This window comes from Triticum dicoccoides, chromosome 1B (genome assembly GCF_002162155.2).
Source record: "Triticum dicoccoides isolate Atlit2015 ecotype Zavitan chromosome 1B, WEW_v2.0, whole genome shotgun sequence".
NCBI lineage: Eukaryota > Viridiplantae > Streptophyta > Magnoliopsida > Poales > Poaceae > Triticum > Triticum dicoccoides.
In genome coordinates, this window is record NC_041381.1 from 710,422,696 (window position 1) to 710,435,910 (window position 13,215).

Below are 13,215 nucleotides of genomic sequence, written 5' to 3' on the forward strand. Positions count from 1 at the left end.
GGCTGCATTGTTGGAGTCTGTGTATAATATTTGTAGGACATACTGGACCGTGTCCCCGGTGGGAGACGTCAGGACTACCCCTGCTCCCAGTCCGGCCAGCATTTTGGAGCCGTCAAAGTGCATGATCCAATTGGAGTATGCGCCGTACTCTTTAAGGAGTTCGGCTTCTGTCATTCGGCGACAAGCCAGCCAGGACTTGCGACTTAATGGCCCGTCGTGGTTTGTATATTATGTCGAACGGGAGGAGCTCGATAGCCCATTTAGCAATCTGTCCCATAGCGTTGCGGTTATTAATTATGTCATTGAGTGGTACTTCGGAGGCGACGGTAATCGAACACTCTTGAAAGTAGTGTCTTAGCTTCCGGGATGCCATGAAGACCGCGTATGCTATTTTTTGATAGTGTGGGTATCGGGATTTGCATGGGGTGAGGACCGTGGATACGTAATAAACCGGCTTTTAAAGCGGGAATTTGTGTCCGTCCACCTCTGATCGACGACGAGCACTGCGCTTACCACTTGATGTGTTGCAGCTATGTATAGTAGCATAGGTTCGCCAATGCTTGGCGCTGTTAGGACTGGATTATTGGCCAATAAGGTCTTTATCTTGTCGAGTCCGGCCGCGGCTGCATCCGTCCATACAAAGTGTTCGGTGCGCCGAAGGAGGCGGTGAAGAGGCAAGGCCTTCTCTCCTAGACTGGATATAAAGCGGCTCAAAGCGGCCACGCATCCAGCTAGCTTCTGGATGTGCTTGAGGTCTGTTGGTATAGCTAACTGTGACAGAGCTCAGATTTTTGCTGGATTTGATTCGATTCCTCTATTGGAAACAATGAAGCCCAATAGCTTCCCTGAGGGGACACCGAAAACGCATTTTTCCGGGTTCAACTTGATGTCGTATGTCCGGACGTTATCGAATGTGAGCCTCAAGTCATCTATTAGGGTTTCGACGTGTCTAGTTTTTATGACCACGTCGTCCACATATGCTTCCACTGTTTGCCGATTTGTTTTTCCAGGCATGTTTGAATCATGCGTTGATAGGTTGCGCCGGCATTCTAGAGCCCGAAGGGCATAGTGTTGAAGCAAAAGGGGCCATATGATGTTATAAAAGCTGTTGCAGCTTGGTCAGACTCTGCCATCTTTATTTGACGGTATCCGGAGTATGCATCGAGAAAACACAGCGAGTCGTGTCCAGCTGTGGCATCAATGATTTGATTGATGCGAGGGAGGGGAAAGGGTTCCTTGGGGCAAGCCTTGTTGAGGTCTTTGAAGTCGACGCATAAGCGCCAAGATTTGTCCTTTTTTGGTACCATTACCAAATTTGCGAGCCAATCCGGATGTTTAATATCTCTGATGAATCCGGCCTCAAGCAGCTTGGCCAGCTCTTCTCCCATGGCTTGCCGTTTGGGTTCTGAAAACCGCCTTAGGGTCTGTTTGACCGGTTTGTATCCCTTTAGTATATTGAGGCTGTGTTCGGCCAGCCGGCGTGGGATGCCTGGCATATCCGAAGGGTGCCAGGCGAAAATATCCCAATTCTCGCGTAAGAAATCTCGCAGTGCGGCATCCATCACGGGGCTCGACTGTGTCCCAATGGATGCCGTCTTCGTGGGATCCGTTGGATGGACCTGGAATTTGACTATCTCGTCTGCAGGTTTAAATGAGGTGGACTTGGGTCGTTTGTCGAGTATCACGTCGTCCCTGTCCACGGTGGCCCGCAGTGTTATTAACTCCTCGGCTGCTAGGGCTTCAAATAATGCTTCCAGGGCTAGTGATGCGGTTTTGTTTTCGGCGTGAAGTGCGACGTCCGGATCACTGGCTAGAGTGATGATTCCGTTGGGCCCGGGCATTTTAAGCTTCATGTACCCGTAATGGGGAACGGCTTGAAAGCTTGTAAACGCGTCCCGCCCTAGAAGGGCGTGGTATCCACTGCTGAAGGGAGCCACTTGGGATGTGATTTCTTCGGACCTATAATTCTCCGGGGTGCCGAATACCACATCGAGTGTGATTTTTCCCGCGCACCGCGCTTCCCGCGTAGGGATGATTCCCCTGAAGGTGGTACCGCTTCGCTCAATGCGGCCTTTATCAATTTCCATTTTGTTGAGTGTTTCTTCATAGATCAAGTTTAGCCCACTTCCGTCGTCCATGAGTACTTTGGTGAGCCGGAATCCGTCCACGATTGGGCTAAGGACCAGAGCGGCCGGTGCCCGAACAGTCTGGAATCAAGGTTCATCACTGGCATTGAAAGTTATAGTCATGTCGTTCCAGGGGTTTAACTTTGCCACATGGCAAATTTCCGTAGAGCTTCGGTGAGCTCGCTTGCGCCTGTTGTTTGAGGCGAAAGTCTCGAAGACTGTTAGTACCGTATTGTGTCCGCTGGCAGGATGTTGCTCCGCTTTATGGCTTACAAGAAGATCCTCGCCACTCTTTGCCACCTGTCGGAGTATCCAACATGCCCTAAGGCTATGAGTTGGTATTGTATCCGGCGTACTATGGAGCTTACATGGCCCGTCGAGCCATTCTTCCAATACGGATCCCCGCCCTGGGGTGGGCTTTGGTTTCTTGGGGATTGGATTGAACGTCCTGCGAGAGTTCGTCCGTTTAGTTCGGGCAAAGGTTTTGGTGAGAGCGGTACTATCCCAAAATTCTGTTTGGGTCTTCCAAGCTCTCTCCATCACACAGTACTTCCGTACTATGATTGCCAAGTCCACGAAGCGTACTAAGTCATGGCGGCTTATAGCATTGAGGAGCCCTTCGTCTGTGCAGTTTTTGCAGAAGAGCGAGACCATGTTCTCCTTGCTGCAGTCCTTGACCTTGAGCGCAAGGAGGAATCTGGCCCAGTAATGATGTACCGTTTCCTGGGGCTCTTGCCTGATGCGGGAGAGACAATTTAGGTCTAGGTAGGTGTTGTCAGCAGAATCCGGATTTTGATCCGACTCAATGCCCAAGGGCGTGGGCGGTTCCGAGCTTAACAGCTCAGAATCCGGAATATCGCCAGTTCCTTTGGCCCGGTGCACGATTCTAAGTCCGGGGCATGGGTCGTGTTTCCCTTTGAGCAGGTTTTCGGCTCAAGGAGTTCGGTAATCCGAACATATTTCGTCCTCAAAGTTGAGGGACAATCCGCGTGTGGTTCTTCCACTATCGCTACCTCATGGGTGACCGGCGGGACCTGATGTCCCTTCGGTCGGGTTTAAGCCCAATCCGGTCATAGTTTGTAGCGACTCCCAGAGCGGCGATGCGATCCAAGAGTTCATTAAGGGAGGAGAGCTCCATTGGGTCCATCTGTTCGGCAAGTTCCGAACTGACGTGAAGGTTATGATTGATGACCCGAGAGGCCATCATCGGTGCAACCGCCGATGGGGAGGCCATAATAAAGCCGCCGAGTCGGAGCGTTTGGCCTACAGCCAGAGCTCCCTCCGAAGTAATGTCGTCCTTGACGATGAGACGAGCCATCGAGCCTAATAGCAACGACACTGAGGAACTCTCAATGAAAGCACCAATGTCGGTGTCAAAACTGGCGGATCTCGAGTAGGGGGTCCCGATTTGTGCGTCAAGGCTGATGATAACAAGAAGTAAGGGACACAGATGTTTACCCAGGTTCGGGCCCTCTCGATGGAGGCAAAACCCTACTTCCTGCTTGATTAATATTGATGATATGGGTAGTACAAGAGTAGATCTACCACGAGATCATAGAGGCTAAACCCTAGGAGCTAGCCTATGATGGTATGATTGTAATTGTGATCGGCCTTCTAAGGACCAACCTCTCCGGTTTATATAGACACCGGAGAGGGCTAGGGTTTACATGGAGTCGGTTACAAGGAAGGAAATATAATATCAGGATCGCCAAGCTTGCCTCCCATGCAAAGGAGAGTCCCATCCGGACACGGGCCGAAGTCTTGAGTCTTGTATCTTCACGCTTCAATAGTCCGGACATTGTACACAGTTCGGCTGTCCGGATACCCCCTTATCCAGGACTCCCTCACCCACACCCGTATTGATGAGTATCCCGTGATAAGGGGACACGATCTCTGCTTCGACAAGACGTGCCAATGAAACCGCCTCGCAAGGTGTGCAATAGCAGCTTGAGAAAAACGGTTCGAATCATGACTGGGCCACGGCGTGATGTCATGCTAAGCAAAAGTTGTCAGCAGATTAGATTTGTGGAATATTGTGCTCTCTACGGTGGTATGTGGAATTTGTTTTGCAGAGCCAGACACGATTCTTGTGTTCAATATCTTCTTTGGAGTATTTGGAGAAGGAACCCACCTTGCAATGCCGAAGACAATTTGCGCGTCGGACTCATCGTCATTGAAGCCTGGTTCAGGGGCTACTGAGGGAGTCTAGGATTAGGGGGTCCTCGGACAGCCGGACTATATGCTTATGCCGGACTGTTGGACTATGAAGATACAAGATTGAAGACTTCATCCCGTGTCCGGGTGGGACTCTCCTTTGCGTGGAAGGCAAGCTTGGAAAGTCGGATATGTAGATTCCTTTCTTTGTAACCGACTCTATGTAACCCTAGCCCCCTCGATGTCTATATAAACCGGAGGGTTTATTCTGTAGCACAACAACAATCATAATCATAGGCTAGCTTCTAGGGTTTAGCCTCTATGATCTCGTGGTAAATCAACTCTTGTAATACTCATATCATCAAGATCAATCAAGCAGGAAGTATGGTATTACCTCCATAGAGAGGGCCCGAACCTGGGTAAACATTATGTCCCCCGCTCCTGTTACCATTAGCCTTAGACGCACAGTTCGGGACCCCCTACCCGAGATCCGCCGGTTTTGACACCGACACCGCCCCCCTGGAGTCCGAATTGGACAAGGGAAGGGGGGCGGCGCCCCCCCTTTCCTACTCCCTCTCCCTCTCCTTCCTTCCCCCTCTCTCCCTCTTGGTGGAATCCTACTAGGACTTGGAGCCTAGTAGGACTCCCCTCCTTGGGCGCGCCCCCTAGGGCCGGTCGTCCTCCTACTCCCCTCCTTTATATACGGGGGAGGAGGCACCCCAAAGACACACAAGTTGATCTTTTAGCCGTGTGTGGTGCCCCCCTCCACAGTTACACACCTCGGTCATATCGTCGTAGCGCTCAGGCGAAGCCCTGCGCCGGTAACTTCATCATCACCGTCACCACGCCCTCGTGCTGACGGGACTCTCCATCGGCCTCAACTGGATCAAGAGTTTGAGGGACGTCACCAAGCTGAATGTGTGCAGATCGCGGAGGTGCGGCGCGTTCGGTACTTGGATCGGTTGGATCGCGAAGATGTTCAACTACATCAACCGCGTTACTAAACGCTTCCGTTTTCGGTCTACGAGGGTACGTGGACACACTCTCCCCGCTTGTTGCTATGCTTCTCCTAGATAGATCTTGCATGATCGTAGGATTTTTTTTTAAATACTACGTTCCCCAACAATCGGGTGTGTGGCGCCTCTGACCCGAGCTACATCACGCCAGAGACCGGCTGCCATCTGAGCATGGTGCTGCTCCCAGGCTCTATCGTTTATATCGCACCAGGCTTGGTATCCGTCCCGTACAGCGGGAGCGTACCCTCTAGATCCATAGATGGATCTTGTATGGCATGTTCTGGTGGTTAAGTCGTGCGGAAGATCGTATGGGTCTTTCGGCTGCATTGGCTCCTTGCCTCTTCGGCGAGGGGGAGCAGGTGAATATTCGGCTTCTATAGTCGTCATGTCCCGTCCTGAAGGAGGGCGGTCGGGCTGGTGTGCTTGAGTATGTATGGGGGGTATAGGCTCAAGGGCCTCGTCGTCGAATTGTGGCAGTAGGCGCCGTTTTGGGTAGCTTTTGGTTTGGTCCTGCCGCTGATTCTCGAAGCCTTCTTCAGCTGCCAAGACCATCGTCCACCTATTATTGAGGGTGTTCTGTTCGCCTTTTAGTTGTTGCTGCTTCTTTTTTATGCTTCAGGCGGTGGCTATTAGTTGTCGTTTAAACCATTCCTGTCCCAAAAGGTCTTCGGGACGATGAAGTCCTCAGCTCCGAGGCTTTCCTCATCCTCGGAACGAGGGAGGTAGTTGCTCTCCTCGGAGTCGTTGAGGTCGTCGGAGTCACCCTGGTCCTCGTGCTCTTCCAAGCCATTGGGTTGCTTCTCGGGGCAACATGGTCGCCGAGGTCTTCCATGTTGTCCGGGGTATCATTTTCTTCGGTGTCCGTGTTGCTTTCCCTACTCTTACGCCCCCTGGATCGTCTGCACTGTCGTCCGCGTTTGGGCGGCTACTCGTCGGGCTTATCGTCGTTCCTTCTAGGGGTGCCGTCGTCGTTCTTCCCAGTGGTGTTATTGCCCTTATCGTTGGGGGTGTCCACCGTGTAGACGTCATACGTGAAAGTGGTAGTCCACTTTCCGGTGTTGGGGTGGTTTGGGAATTTGCGGTATAGGCCATGGCGTCGACGTCCTCGTCCATGTCCTCGGCCTCCTCAGAGGTGTAGTCCAACATATTGGTTAAATTTTGGACAGTGGCTACTAAGTGGGTGGTCAGTGGGATGTAAAATTACTTGTGGAGCGCCTCCGATCTGATCTGATCTGATCGTAGACTGAAGATGGCCCATCTGCAATGCTTATTGACTGGATCCGATCTAGTGTCTCGTTTAAAAGCGAGAGGTCGGCCGGGTTCGTCTTGTGGCCTCTATCGGAGTTATCCTCACGCGTGACCGCACAAAGGGCGTGCTCGAGGGCTGATTCCCGGTTTCTGGATTCTGGGGTCGGATCCGAGCTCAAGGTTGGATCTGAGGTGAGGGTCACCCACGAGGCAGGGCGAATAAGAGGATCCGAAATTGAGGCTTCGGGATTCGCAGGTTCCTCAGGTGAAGCTGAGAACCCAGTAAAGATCAGATCGCCCCAGGAGTCAGTGACGTACTCTAGGCCGCCGAACCTGATTCCCTGCCCAGGGGCAAAATTGTCGACCTGGTCAAGGTGACCAGTCGAATTGGTGTGCAGAACAATGCTGCTGAATGTGAAAAGCTGTCCGGGGATGAAGATGTCCCCAATGAGGATGCCATCACCGATGACTAGGGGAGCCATTAATCCTTCGGCGATCCAACAACGAAACTGTCAATGAAAGCACCAATATCGGTGTCAAAACCGGCGGATCTCGGGTAGGGGGTCCCGAGCTGTGGATCTTAGATCAATGGGGAACAAGGAACACAGGGACAGTATTTATTCAGGTTCGGTCCCTCTCGGAGAGGTAAAACCCTACGTCCTGCTTGATTATATTGATGTGTGTATACTGTTACAGAGTTGATCTACCACGAGATCGCATGAACAAAACCCTAGGTGAGTAGGATGATGGTTCTTCTAGCCTCTACGGACTAAACCCTCTGGTTTACATAGACATCAGGGGTACCTAGGGTTACACATGGTTGGTTGCCATCACGGAATAATCTTGCCGATTCTACCATCTTGAGTTGGAGGACACACCAAGGCTTTGGAGGTTTCCTTGGTGAACACAGAGTCGCCTTATAGCTCGGCCTTCCAATAATAATCACAGAGCGGCCCACCTGTCCGGCCCATAAAAGATAGAACGGCAGCCCGAGGATCCCCTAGTCCAGGACTCCCTCACTCCGGTCCTGATGTTTTTTTACAGCTAAAGTTGTCATTCGAAAAGAAAAAACAAACTAGAAAAACTGGAACTTGCTATCTGAAAAAAAAATTGCGATGCTTGACAACTAAAGTTGTCATCCTCGCGTCACTAAAATTGCTATCAAAAACTTTGGAGTTGGCATGTGTTGGTGCCACACGTGTGGCACTTATTAGGGTCCTTTATCCATCATGGATAGCGGCATACTCTCTGAATAGGACCACCATCCTCTTCGACATAGGCATAGTTTCGGCCTCATGTGGCTTTACTGTTTCCTATATTTCCTTTTTATTTCTTATCAGGTTATGCTAGTGTGCATCCTAATCATGCAGGGGCTGCATTCTATCAGCTTGATGCTGCATTATGAGTGAGTTAACAAAAAAAGCTCTTTATCAATCCAAAAAAAAAAACTCCTCTTCCTCATCGGGAAGAAACAGACTGAGTGTGTTCATTTATTCATTCATTCATTATTTTCACAATATAGGCATTGCTTACAACAAAAAGGTAAGGTCTATCTTGTCTCTGAAATCAAATACACAGACAGACATATATATGTAGTCAGAACAGAAGAGCCAATTCGTTGTTGTACTTGTAGGGTGAAAAACAAAATAAATAAAAGTCGAGTTAGTGATCTGAATCTGAATCAGAGATGGTATTGCTTGATGATCCATGTAGTAGGATATGTGCTAGCCGGAAAGAAACAAACAAACAGACAGACAGGCCCATTCATCAAGTTGAGGAGCAGTTCAGCCACCCCTGGAAGTGGAATTGGAGTTGGAGTTGAAATTGGGTCTCTTGAGCTTGACAATGAATTCTTTGTCGTCGTCGTCGTCGTCGCTGCTGTACTCGACTCTTCTCTTGGCCTTGCCGGCGGAATGATCTGTGTTGTGACGCGCTGTGGAAGAAGAAGAAACCACTGGTACAGGTTTCTTCCAGCTCTCTGCAGGTTTATTGTTGTTATTGTGCTTGTTGACAGTGGTGGAATTTGACGACTTGATGGGGATCCCTGATTTGATCTGCTGCTGCCGTTTGAGCTTCCTGTCGTAGGCTTTCTTGGCTCTCTCCGGAGATAACAGGCCGTGCTCCATTAGCCTGCAAGATGTGTGTGTGTGTGTGTTGTGTCTGTCAGGTAAGTATTATTACATACACACATATATACATACATACATACATACATACATTGCAGAGCAATGGTGTGGTGGTATAACATACATATTGCTGCAGTAAACTACTAGTAGGTGATTCTGTGTGTAACCCCTTGAGGTGAGGTCCGACTGTTGTTGCTGTAGTAAAATATTGGTGGAGTAGCAGTATAGGGAAGTCTGCAGCAGCAGTATAATATTGATGGAGTAGTAAATTTGGAAGAGGATACATTTTTCAAGTGTGTGTGAACTATGGAGGTGTAATTCAGAGTTTGAGAGTGAAGTTGTCTGTGAATACTACTACTAGTGTAATTAGGTCGCAAACTGTAGATGTGCCTCCGTTCGAAATTACTTGTCTCGAAAATGGACGTATCTAGATTGAGTGACATTCAGAGAAGAGAAATCAATGGATGGATGGATCAGACTAGCACTAGTAACTTGTGGTCAAGCAAGCACTAGTATAGTAACAGGTGAGCAATTGGTGGAGCAGAGCAGAGGTGGGGTGGGTAGGTACCAGAATTCGGCCATGTCGCTGGATGGGATCTGGTTGGAGAGCGATTGATAGAAGATCCTCAGGGGCTCCCTCTGCGAGTGAAATCAAATCAGTAGAGAATTTTCTTGTGCAGATCAGATGAGATACATACTACAAGTAGGAGTATGATGAAAGAAGAATTTGAGAGAGACCTCCTCTGGTGTTTCGAACTTCTGGCCGGTGAGGGAGAAGACCTTCTTGGCCGCCTTGCCCTTGCCCCGCCCGCCTCCGGCTGTACTAGTAGTAGTAGCTTTCTTGGTGGCTGCGGCGAGCTTGGCCCTGGAGGCGGCCAGCGATATGGATCTCCCGGCTCCGCCTCCTTTACCCTGCACGCACGCCAACGACAAGAGAAGAGAAGAGAAGAGAAGAGAGCGGATGAGATGAGACGGACACGGCATGGCTGGTGTTGAAGCTCAAGTGCAATTGCAAGCTTTACTCTGCTTGCTTGGAAAGAATCAGCACCCCCTGGTACTGGTACTGGTACTAGGCCTAGCAATTGTTGAGGTGAGGAGAGGAGAGGTAATCCATCCCATCCTCTTTACTTAGTGCAATTACTAGTAGTATGTATGTATGTATGGTATGTAATGTATAATTAGCAAGACAATTGAGGTTGCAATTGATGTCAGATTCGATTTCTGGTCTTGCCCTGTGAATTATCATCTTATCTATCTAGTGTATATGAGATGATGATGATGATGATGATGATGAAGATGATGAAGTAGGTAGGGTAGGGTAGAGGAATTGACTTGAGAGAGGGGGAAGAGGAGATTACTGACCTCTAATCTGGCCTTGGACAAGGAGGAGGACGACATCTCCGGCAGCTCAACTGCGAGCTGCGAGCGACAGACACAAGAAGAAGAAAAGAAGAAGAAGAAGAAGAAGAAGAGGAAAGGGGAAATTCAGATCAGGAGCGGTGCAGAGGATATAATAGCACGCGCTTGGCGTGGGGTGGGGTTGGGGGCGGGGTGGCGTGGATTTCAGTGCGACACGGACACAAACTTCCTTTCCTTTCCTTTCCCCCACCCCAACCCATCAACACTTTTTTTTCCCTTCAATCCAATCCAAATCACACATCCATTGGGCAAACTACCCAGCCCAGCTACGCTAAGCTAAGCCCACAACTCCTTGTTTTTTTGCCAACCCAACAACACACACATCTTCCCTAGTATAGAAAACAAAAGATCTTTTTTTTTTCTTTCTGAAATAAACACATATATATTCATTACACAAACGCATTGCATGCGGCCACAACAAGTCATCATACATGAGACTCGGAGATCAAACACACGTGTATACTTACATTGGCTCTGTAGTACTACTAGGTAGTTGATTCCCAGTATTACATCCGCTGGAGCACAAGGTAGAAATAGAAGCAAGGAGGATTTTTTACCGGGCATGTCTTGTCTTGTTGAACTGGCTTTCCTTCATTTTGTCAAACCGTTGGTCAAAATGTTTGCGTGGGTCAATATGAGTTGTGCGCGTCTCATTGTGCACAGGGTAGCTGAGTGTGAATTATGTATGGTTACATGGCATCGATGCGACGTCAAAAGTCAATAAAACCTATGTTTATCAGAAGAAGAAAAATGATATACTAGCTCATACACCATCGATCGATAGGTACTTGTCGTGACAGAAAAATTGATGAAGAAAAATGACAGGCGACATCAAATCATATATGTGGCCGCCCTTGCGTATGTATGATCCGGCGGTCCGGTGAAGAAGAAGAGGAAGAAGAAGAAGAAGACGACGACGACTTTCGATGTCGAAATAAAAGAGATGGAAGGAAAAGACAGATGGCATGACATGCACTGGTGGATGAAGGGGGCCCACCGAGGAGGAAGTCAGTGGCCTGGCCATGGTGATGATATACGAGTAAGCAACCACGTAGGCACAGAGGGAACAAGACAAGCAACCAAACCGAACCCCACTTCCATTTGTGATAGACCTCAGCGGCTACTTCTTCTTCTCTCATCATCATCGTCGTCGTCGTCGTCGGGCTAGCTCATTCCTTCCTTCGGTTCCGCTCCCGGTCCTATCCATGGCGCGGTACTCGCTCCCACACTACTGACCTCACCTGGACGACAACCACCGCCATTTCCTCGATCGCCGCCGATCCTTCTGAATCGTACGTACGTGGCCATGGCGAAAACCATGCTGCTCCTGCTGCTCTGCGCGACGATCGCGGCACACGCGCACGCGCAGGCGCCGACGCAGCCGGCTGCGGAGGAGACGCCGCCTGGGGCGGGCGTGAAGGTGTCGTTCCGGCCGAGCGTGGCCATCGTGGTGGGCATCTTCACCATGATCTTCTCCCTCACCTTCCTCCTCCTCATGTACGCCAAGTTCTGCCACCCCGCCAACACGCCCCTCCTCCCCGCCACCACCACCGCCAGCCCCTCCCGCGCGCCCGCCCCCGACGCCTTGATCGAGTCGGAGGCCAGCGCCGGCGTGGGCAAGGCGGTCATCGAGTCGCTGCCCTTCTTCCGGTTCGCGGCGCTGCGCGGGGCGCGGCAGGGCCTGGAGTGCGCCGTGTGCCTGGCCCGCTTCGACGACGCCGACCTGCTCCGCCTGCTCCCCCGCTGCCGCCACGCCTTCCACCTCGACTGCGTCGATCGCTGGCTGCACTCCAGCGCCAGCTGCCCGCTCTGCCGCGCCCGCGTCCACCCCGACGACGCCGACCTCGGCCTCAAGTACGCCGCCGCCAGCGCGCGCTTCGTCTTCGGAGCAGGCGACGACGCAGCCGCCGTTGGTGCCGCCCCCGCACCGTCCTCCGGCCGCGACCTCCTCGCAGGCATCTTCGTCGAGCGCGTGCCGTCGGCGCGCTTCGGCGGCATAGGAGACGCTGGCGCCGGTGATGATGCTGGTGCTGCTGATGAGTCTAACTCTAAGCTGGACCGGCACAGGCATCGCATCGTGGTGTCGGACAGCGTGTTCAAGAGCCGGTGGAGCGACCTCAACTCGGCGGACCTCATCGCGCTGGACACCGAGATGCTGCGCTCCGTCTCCAGCGGCCGCTTCCCCTACCCGTACCCCGACGACGACATTATCTTCCTAGGAGACGAGCCGCCGGAGGAGCGCGGCCACCGAGACGATCACGACGGCGCCGGCGTGTCCATTGAGATTGAGAGGAAGCGGCTGCTGGACGTGGAGAGCGGGAGCGGCAGCAAGGCGGCGCCCAGCCTGGTACGTGGACTTGGAGGGTGCGGCGGCTCCGACGCCGTGGAGCCATCGTCGGTGCGCGCGGCGTCGAGGCTGGTGTCGTCGGGCGTGCGGTCTATGTCGGAGATCGTGAGGCTGCCTCGGGTGGCGGTAAGGACGGAGGAGGAGGAGAGGGCGCGGCAGCGGTGGGTGCCCATCGCGCGGCGGACGGCGCGGTGGTTGGCCAGCCGGAGCAGGAGCAGGGAGGAGGACGTCAACGCCGCCGACCGCCTCCGTGTGTAATGTAATGTGAAGAAAAGAAACTACGGTAACGGTGGGCGCTATCAATCAATCAATGAATCAGTGAGTGAGTCAAAGATCAAATCAATCCAGTGCTAGCTCAAGGAAGGCAAGCAGATGACAAAAATGTTGAGAGGACGACGAGAAGAGAAGAAGATGGTGATCTCATATTGCACATCAAGGCATGTATTGACTGGTTGTGTGTATGTACAATACAATACAATTGTGCATAGGCTAGCTAGCACACATGTACATGCGATGCATGGAATTACTAGTTACTACAATACAATTATTATACTGAAAAATGCCACAAAAATAAATTTACTAGAGACAGAGGAGCAACAAGAGGGAGGAGGATGTCAACGCCGCCGACCGACCGTCTCCGTATGTAAAGAAATAAGATGGTTAGTGTCAAAAAACGTCTTACCACGACGAGTAAATCGGAGCGGAGGGAGTAGGTAGGAAGGGCGCTAAGCTATCAATCAATCAAGATTCAAAAAAGAAAAGATTAGCTAGCTAGTGAT

General features: G+C 51.3%; 2 protein-coding genes across 2 annotated transcripts; one reads left to right on the plus strand and one right to left on the minus strand.

The window, feature by feature from the left end:
- Positions 1–8,025: 8,025 nt before the first annotated feature.
- Positions 8,026–10,190, minus strand: LOC119349883. The gene is made up of 4 exons (XM_037617980.1): positions 10,033–10,190; positions 9,409–9,582; positions 9,239–9,309; positions 8,026–8,674 (listed from the first exon to the last, which is right to left on the minus strand). Exons 1-4 carry the CDS (start codon positions 10,066–10,068, stop codon positions 8,329–8,331), a joined length of 627 nt encoding a protein of 208 aa, XP_037473877.1. The 5' UTR covers positions 10,069–10,190; the 3' UTR covers positions 8,026–8,328.
- A 993-nt stretch (positions 10,191–11,183) lies between these two features.
- On the plus strand, positions 11,184–13,128 carry LOC119349884 (putative RING-H2 finger protein ATL12). Its single transcript, XM_037617981.1, has one exon. It carries the CDS (start codon positions 11,396–11,398, stop codon positions 12,692–12,694), a length of 1,299 nt encoding a protein of 432 aa, XP_037473878.1. The 5' UTR covers positions 11,184–11,395; the 3' UTR covers positions 12,695–13,128.
- The last annotated feature ends 87 nt before the right edge of the window (positions 13,129–13,215 follow it).

Excerpts from the sequence above, each read along its gene's own strand:
- LOC119349883 (XM_037617980.1), bottom strand. The coding sequence starts at position 10,068 with ATGTCGTCCTCCTCCTTGTCCAAGGCCAGATTAGAG. Across the intron at positions 9,583-10,032 it reads TGTCCAAGGCCAGATTAGAG|GGTAAAGGAGGCGGAGCCGG; the intron begins GTCAGTAATCTC and ends GCGTGCGTGCAG. Across the intron at positions 9,310-9,408 it reads AGTTCGAAACACCAGAGGAG|AGGGAGCCCCTGAGGATCTT; the intron begins GTCTCTCTCAAA and ends TTTCACTCGCAG.
- LOC119349884 (XM_037617981.1), top strand. The coding sequence starts at position 11,396 with ATGGCGAAAACCATGCTGCTCCTGCTGCTCTGCGCGACGATCGCGGCA.